Below are 8,586 nucleotides of genomic sequence, written 5' to 3'. Positions count from 1 at the left end.
ACTAATAAAGAGGAAATTCACATGAAATCTACGTTTTGGTGAAAAAAGGTGTATTACCGTCTCGTTAACTTATTTTGCCATGTCGTTTTGGTAATCTTTACTTTTGTAGACAGGTGCATTATAATCATTGGTATGCATGCCAATAAACTTGATATTTGATGCTTATGAACTAGGTAATAATGAATATTTAGATATGAAGCTTACACCGGCCAGCTTGGTACGTTGGTGATCCGACGTACCCACGACGAAAGTCGAAACAATCACATACTTCTTTTATTTTCTCGCGCAATCCACGCTCCTCGCCTTCCCCTTTTCTTTACTTTTCTCCTCGCTCGCCTCCGTCCATCCATTTAGTCACTTTCCGCACATCTATCAATCGGTCAACCAAACGAAATCCATCCAATCCAAAGGATCAAAGTCGAAGCACTTATGTTTTCATCCTACACTTGCTACCTTGAACCTTGGTTCCTTCGTTTTGACCAGCGAACCAACAGATCAAATACTCCGCACTAGCTTTTCTTTAATTTTCATGGCCAGCTGCTAAGGGCAAGCTGTCCAACTAGAAATAGATAAAACTTTTGACATATGCATGCCATGTTATGATCCCATTAATATGTCTTTCTCTCAAAAGCTGATTTGGTTTTTCTCTTTCTCTCTCACATTTTCACTCAGTTTTCACTTTATAGCTGAAGTGACTATCTCCTTATTCGAACCTAATTTGGACCACCCGAATCAAGATAAAGCTGCGAGGCAACACCCTTAACCCCTAGAGCTACGAATTAGTCATGCCCTAATAAAGCGCGCATTGTATGCATGGGCTTATTTCCAACAACAAAAAAAGCAAGCATCGAATCTCATCGCTTAATTAACCAGCCATCTATCCCCAGATCAAAAAGCAAGCACATCGATCAGCACCCGCCAAATGAATGCTTAATTAACCTGCTAGCTCTCCTTAATTAATTAATGGAATTAATCAAATCTCGAGGTCCGCGCGCCCGCATCCACACTAAGTACTACTCAAACTTTTAAAACAAGACTTGCGGTGCTGTTGTGACAGTACCTTATGTACACACTACTCCCTCCGTTTAATTTATGGAAGAAAAAAAAGGCGAAAATAATTCCTCCATATTGGGCTCCAAATGAATTTGAAAAATTATCTAAAAGTTAGGCTCAATTCATGATTAATGCAGCAATTACCGTGGGATATGAGGGAAGGTTGCATACGTCACAAATAAGCCAACGCATGCGACGATAAAATGGGTCAGCACGGGTCCACGGTTGCTTCACCTTCTGGCATTAACTGCAGAACTGAAAGAGCACTTCTAGGAGAGATTAGGGGCAGATTGCCCTGCTATTGGCTACTCAATTCCTTGCACACCTAGGTTAATGTTGAATAATCTTTAATATTAAAGTGAAACATATAATGTCACAATTTCTTTCATGTCAAACTTCACACAATTTATATGCCAAATGTCACTGCTAACATTCTAACAACTTGTCCAAAACTCTCTCACCAAAGACACCTATAGGATCCCAACAAATTTACCAAAAACCTCTCTCACACACAGTTTTCCTACATTCTAACTCACCACCTAAAATTAGGCCCTACATCAACACCTAGACTCCCTACCTATTTCATTTCCTAATCCACAAGGTTTTCACGGCCTACATAATCCGTTTGATTTCTCCGATATACAATCAGTACTACATAATTTGGTAAAATAACCAAAAAAATCTGTTCGTCTACTTTCATACGGTAAAAGAACCGGTCGCTTATGCTAGCCATCTCCAACTCCCCCCCGGTGACAATGAGCGTTGTTGGGACGAGCAACACCACCCACCACTCTGGTTCATAGCCGCGGCGCCAACGACAGTCGAAGAACAAGATGGCGATGACACATGGGGAGCACAACATGGTGTTGTGGTGGCGGACCCCGCGTTAGTGGAGGCGGTGCAGCACGTTGGGGACATCGTGGCGTGGATGTCCAAAAAAAGCTCTAGGCCAAGATAGGCACATGGTGGTCCCGATGATATGCCGCTTGGGCGGCGTGGTGCCCTTAGGCCGGATGTTCTTGGTGTCCTTGTCGCGTTCCCAGCACCACGACCTTGATCGTCGAGACGAGCCCCGACAACTTGGAGAAGTTGTACGCTACGCAAGTGCCCTTGTGGCGAGCGCGACGACAACCTTGATCGGGAAGGTGCGGTTGTTGCAAACGAAGGGTAGGTCTAGTCTTACGTCTTTGGCGGTGGCGCTGCGTTCGCCTTTACGGCGAGCTTGATGCCTAAAAAACTTAGAGGTCTAGTACGGGCAGGTAGACGTACACGTGGTAGGAAAGCGAAGGCGAGGTTGTGCGAATTTCGCCAACAATGGTAACCTCCTTGGGTTTGACCTTAGCTACAACGACATCAACGAGGCCAAGAAGTCGGGAGTCAAGACCGTCATCGATGATAGTGGCTACAGTGGCTTTCGAGCGCGTGGCGTGTTTCCAATTCTGCCTAAGAAGAGGAAGTCGGGGCGGCAACCCCGAATATGTGCGCATTTTCATGCGGTGGATGGGAGCGCGATCACCTCTGCCTCCTCGTCGTGCAGGCGGGCGGTGGCGCCCACAACTCGGGTGGACGCCTTGGAGGCCTGCCGGGCGATGGGTGAGCGGCGGCCAAAGGGTTGGACGGCGGGCGGGAGGTGGCCAGGCGCGGCGGCAATGTGCAGGTCGTGATATATCAAATTTAGGACATCTATTTCTTGACCTGAGGGACATATCGTGACACTGTCGACACATTGTGCGGTAATACCACTAGTAGTAAATTTTGTGCGTCCCAATGCAGCGTTTCTCCTCCTCTAGTAGATAGATGTATCTCCCTCTTCCAATAATGTACTGTATCAGCCAATTAGTTTAGTTCATTCATTCATTGATTCACACGAATCGTCGCGTGCCATTTCCTCCCCCATCGATGCAAAGTTGTCACCCAACATTCCGCGCCGCCCTCCGTCGCCGGCCACCTCATCCACTCTGCTCCCGCCGCCGCCTCGTCTCCTTTCCGCCCCGCAGCGCCACCGAACCAGCCAGCGCCCCTCTCCTGGACTGGACGAGCACCACACGGACGAGGATCGTATCCGTCGATCCACGCCGGCCGCTCGCAGCAACGGCAGCAGTTTTGGAGCGGTGGCCGGCCGAGCCATCGATCTCCAGCTGGATGACCTAGTGGTCGGCGGGCACGACAAGGGCGGCGCGGCCGTTGCTCTCGTCTGCGGCCGACGGCAGGAGCGGAGCGGGATTGGTGGCGGGACGCACGGACTGGTGGTTGCCGGCCTACCCTAGGTGCTGCTGCCGAAGCCATCCAGTACGACTCCGTCCAGCTGCTGCCACCCAACCTACTACTGCCCGTGAGGTCCCTCATCCATGCATTCCTTCTAAATTCCGTTCGGAAATCATGCATAAATTCATGTGATGCCAACGCCTTGATCTGGATAATTAAGCAACTGCCTGTTGTGTACTCATTGCTGGAAATTGATGCGAAAAGGATGCAACTTCAAGCATAATGTGTGATTCTGCTATGCAGTACTAGCAGGAAAGTCCAGTTTTTTTCCCCATATGTAGGCAGTGAGTGTGTTTCCCATCATCGATTTGAACTTTTAATGCTAGCACTTGTAACCGCTAGACTAGTTTTCATGGTTGAAGCTTGACTTGCAAACGATGGATAGACTTGTTTCTATGGTGGATGTTGGTCTGAAGCTAGTGATTGGATGCACAGGCGGTCCTGGTTTTGTTTGACAGTGTATCCATCTAGTGTGTTTGGTAACCACAACAAATTGGGGGATACGCTATGCATTATGGTACTAGCATGTGCAAGCTAGGTTGTTTTGTCCTGAATTTACAATTGTAGCTATTGGTTCTATGAAATCAGTATATATAGGTAATTAGTGACCAGTGGAGCGAGGAAAGATCTAGAGCTGCGACTAATTAGTAATTAAAGAACCTCCAAGCTAACCCTCTTTTGCTAGGTTGCTTTGTTTCTTAGCATTATCATGAAACTTATCTTTTGTTTCTTCAGCTAGTCATGCCTTTATGGAAAAACTGGAGAGTCGTAAGTTATGAAACTGTCAAGTAAATACTGGAAGCTATTCATGTTTAGAGCATGCCATGTTTTTGTATATGATAGCTTGTGAAGCCTTAGGTTCTCAATTGTTAGATCTCTTTACATTAATTTGAAATATCTCGCTTCATGTAGGCAGTGACACAGGGAGATGCATTGATGCTATACGAGGACATTGGAGGCTTGGCTGTAATTTTGAGGATATTGTGCGACATCAGCAACATTCGGAGAAGGACCGTAGCGGCATGGGCAACAGCATCGCAAACAAGCAAGAGTGGCTTTAGGAGGTGAGGATGATGCTTCCATATCTAGTCACCTGTAATCTGGTTCAAGGTGTGTAGGAGGTGAGGGTGATGCTTCCATATCTAGTCACCTGTAAGCAAGAGAGCTTATAACATTGATGAGCTTTCCTTTTCACCTATTAGAGGCCGCAGCTGGTAAATGGAAATATGCAATTTTTTCTGTGGATCACTAGAGTAGCGAAGCACTTGAAGCCAATGCTGCTTCTTTTGCAACATTCAAGGTGCTTTTCAGTTATTCGGTGCTGCTTATATAATTCCCCTTTTAGTGCTTTACAACTGTGCTTGGTTTTGTTATTCAGGTTCCTGGCAATGAGAACCAATCCACCCTCATATGTTTTGCTTCGAAGGCATCTAACACTAGAACAATTACTTCGAAGTTACATTTTGTACATCACTAGTTGCCTAGCTAGGTTTCGCCTTTTGAACCCTGAAATTCTACTTTTTATTATATTATTTTTGCATTCAAATTCTTAGTAGAGCAAACTTGAGACAACTACGATTGTATAAAAGCTAATGAATGTCTTTATCCACCATAAGATTGCCATTATATTTGGCTAGTGAAAAATTGTTGTGTACATCTTGCACTGTCATTAGAACTTATCTATAGTTAATATTCTTAAATTGTAGGTTTGCTTGGCTGTCTTGTTGTTCATGTGCTTCAAATGCAGAGTGTTCATGTTCAAGCTGGGCCAAAACCTCCACTCTTGCGGTATTTTGGCACACTACTTAGTCGAGGGAAGCTCAGTGCTTCTGAATCTCTTGAATTATCTCTCCTTATTGTCGATCAGAACAAAAAGAACCTTTTGGAAAATTGGTTTCCAGAAGACAAGTTTGGTTGCAGCAAAGAATTTGGAGATATTGTCAAGGTAAAATAGTGTTCTTATGTGCTCCTCGGTTTTAGAGTTTCTAGTGCTTCCATCAATTTTGTTCACTGTTGTGTCTGGAATGTTCACTCATTGTTATGTTATTGCAGATGGTAGACAATGATCTTGCACTGAAAACATACATAAAGGCTAGGGCAACCCCTAAAGTTGTTGATGCATTTGCTGAGAGGAGTTTGACAATATTCATATATACTCAAAGCAGGTATAGTGGTTTGGTACTTTAAATTCTTGTTTTCAGTTGCTAGACCTGTGTTCTGCTTGGATATTAACTGTTGATCTATTACTTTTGCTATTCTAGGTATGCACTCCTGGCCACCTCTTCCTCCTCCAGACCATCTTAGGTACAGATCCACATGCAATAGGTGGTTTAAGAAAAATTGTGCTTTGGTGAAACATTTCTTGCATGTTGTATGGTTATTTGATTCGCATAAATCCTTGCCTAACTGTATGTCATATATCTGTCAATTATGATCTCATGATGTCTCAGATGGAGGGGGTTGTCTGCTAGATTATATAATACACTACCAGTTCTCTTCTTTTAGGTAGGCTGTTTTCTTCATAATGTTTAATATATTTTTGATTTGTATTTTTTTTTGCACATTTAAGTACGAAATATGGGTTTGCCTTATGGGTTTACATTGAGAAATATGATACACGAAGCAACAACTTTTCTGTTTGATGCACTTAAACCAATTTTGGAAGAGCATGCTTTCCTTGAAACCAAGGTTGGGGTCTTGGTTTTTTTTAATATAGATGGTTTACGTACATGCTTCGTTACTCCGTAGCTTATGTCTGAATCCAATGTAGGTTTTGGAGATCAACCTGGTGACCTACCCAGTGTATAAGGGGTTTCATGCATAGTGTCACACGTGTATTCTATTGACCCTTGGCCCCCGTGAATAATAATTGCTCATTCCAAACATAGTATCAGAGCCCATTTAGGGTTCTTTGCATGTTGCAACTCTGTGCTTGCTACGCCGCCAATAGAAACTCTGCCGGTGTGCTGCCTCTTCCTTCCCGTGTCCTGGCCGCACGTGCCTCGTCATCTTCGCGGGCGTGCCCACCTTTGGCTCTGCCCTGATTCCCGTCCGCTTTTATCTGGCCGTCTTAGGCCTGATTCGTGCCCCGAGCGGCTCCGCCCTGTCCCGGCCGGTCCCGACTCCTGGCTGGCCCCGCCTCGGCCGGTCGACTCCACCTCTGTCCCGGCTCATTCCCAACACCCAAAAGTTTTTGATGCCATTCTTGCTAATGGTATGTTCACTCATTATGATCTACGTTGTATTGCTCCGCCGTATGAAAAGGCTGGCTTGTACTTGCGGGCCCTCCAGGTCATTATTTGTGCATGCTTTTGGTTGATTCTTTTTTGTTGTCTGCTTGATCATTCTTATATCGGGATGCATCACTACGCAGAGTTACCTGATATCAAGTGTTTTATCGTGACCCATGCTATTGAGCCACATGTTTGTTCTTTTCAGTTATGATCGACTATCAGTCTATTTATCTCAGTCCCACTGATAACTTTCTTGCATAGGCACTCATTGAGTTCTTCGGAATCCTTTCGAAAGAATTGGCATTAGAATGCATGAAGGACTTTCTACCGGTCAACTAGAGAGGAAATCTTCAAATTGGTTGTGCAGGTAATCTTGCAGAGTTTAGTTTTACCATTTCTTTCCCATCACTCCTTTCTTCCATTTTCTAATTATCAAAAAAACTTTGGCAGCCAAATTCGCTGAGCAGAGTTGACGCTTGCATAAAACTATTTGAACAATTTAAATCTTATGAAGGCCTCTGCTTCTTAGGATCCTATTTGAGCTCAAGGAAGTTATTGTTGAGTTACTCTTGACGTCGATATGTTTTTTACTTATAGAAAAAAATCATTGGTTTTTCTGTCTTGTAGAATTGATGGTGTTTGCTGGTCATGGATGAATTGAATTAGATGTGAGGTAGCACTAGGTTAATGCTAGCAGATAGTTGAGTCTGGTTGAGGTTGCTGCTGGTAGTAGCTAGTTGGGACATGTGCTTACGGCTTGTAGCAACTGCTGGTCTTCTCGCTTATGTTCTGAAACTATATTTTCGGATGTAAGCTTTAAGGATTGGCAGTGCTAGCCTATAGAGATTAATGACAATAAATTAAAGTGTTCAGGGTCTTTCTCTTTCTCTTAACTTTGTTTGATGTATAGTATTCTCTCTGAATTTAGGGAAATCTGCGGCATCCTTTTTGGGACAGAGGGTGTACCATTTTTGCTACACTGATCGACATGGGTGGTATTCCACTGCATATTAGTTTTGAGATATTCCAGGGTATTGACCAAGGGTTTAAAAGGTAGCTTTTTGTCTAATACAATTTCCTTTTTGTTTAGAATAAGTTGCCATTCTGCATATCATAAATACTTTTATCCAGTAATGTTCTTAATAATTTCTGTTGAGCTTGGCCATAATGTAGTCAATTAATTTAAAGTGTTTAGGGTTTGGCCATAATGTCTCTTACTATTTATCTTGAACTTTATTTGATTTAGTCCCATATTTGCTACACTGGCATGGATGGTATTCTACAGCAGATTAGCTACACGCTGTTATTTTCTCTTCACTTCATTTTTCTACCATTTATGGTTTTCAAATATAAAAGTCCTAAATAATTATTAGGGTTATTTTTTTGTAATGTGATATCTCTAGTATGTTCTTTTCCTCTGTGGAGAATCTTGGAACTCTTCTAGCAGTTTTGTATCCCTTAAACTTATGCTTTAGTGCATTTGTAACTTATTGTCTTTTATGTGCAAATTTATGGGATGTCTGCAACTTACAACTTGGGAGATTTTACCGATATTTTCAAATGGGAGATGTCCTTCAGAGGATGTTTAGGTGTAACTGAAAGTGGCCAGACTTTCAATTATCTTATTCCCTACATTGTTGCTATGTCTTAAATTATTTTGGAGTTCTAGCTGAGCTGCTTTATGCCACATGTTGTTTACTAGATCAGATGTTATTTGGACTGATACTTGTTTTGCTGTATGAATCCTCTTAGTATATATAATATATTTAATTATTTTGCTCGGGTACAGGTTTCTCGGGATTGAAATCGCCTTGTGTTATTTGTACTGATTTTATATTTGGACAATGTGAAGACAATACTCCTCGTCTATTCATTTTGACTCCCATGTTTTGTTTTTTCCCTTCCTGCTACCAATTATTTGCTAGTTTGTTACCATGTTCTTCCTGCACCTTGAAAATTCACATGTACCGTTTTATGTTACCAATCTCTTATGTACACCCTATGGAACAAGAATCTGAAATCATGTTCTGAATAG

General features: G+C 42.9%; 1 protein-coding gene across 1 annotated transcript; it reads left to right on the top strand.

The window, feature by feature from the left end:
• Nucleotides 1-2,642: 2,642 nt before the first annotated feature.
• On the top strand, nt 2,643-5,622 carry LOC124656342 (clathrin heavy chain 1-like). The gene is made up of 4 exons (XM_047195104.1): nt 2,643-2,646; nt 5,025-5,263; nt 5,371-5,483; nt 5,580-5,622. The coding sequence occupies exons 1-4, from the start codon at nt 2,643-2,645 to the stop codon at nt 5,620-5,622; spliced, it is 399 nt and encodes a 132-aa protein (XP_047051060.1).
• Nucleotides 5,623-8,586: the final 2,964 nt, after the last annotated feature.

Source organism: Lolium rigidum, chromosome 5 (genome assembly GCF_022539505.1).
Source record: "Lolium rigidum isolate FL_2022 chromosome 5, APGP_CSIRO_Lrig_0.1, whole genome shotgun sequence".
Taxonomy (NCBI): Eukaryota; Viridiplantae; Streptophyta; class Magnoliopsida; order Poales; family Poaceae; genus Lolium; species Lolium rigidum.
This window is presented reverse-complemented; position numbering and strand designations above follow the sequence as displayed.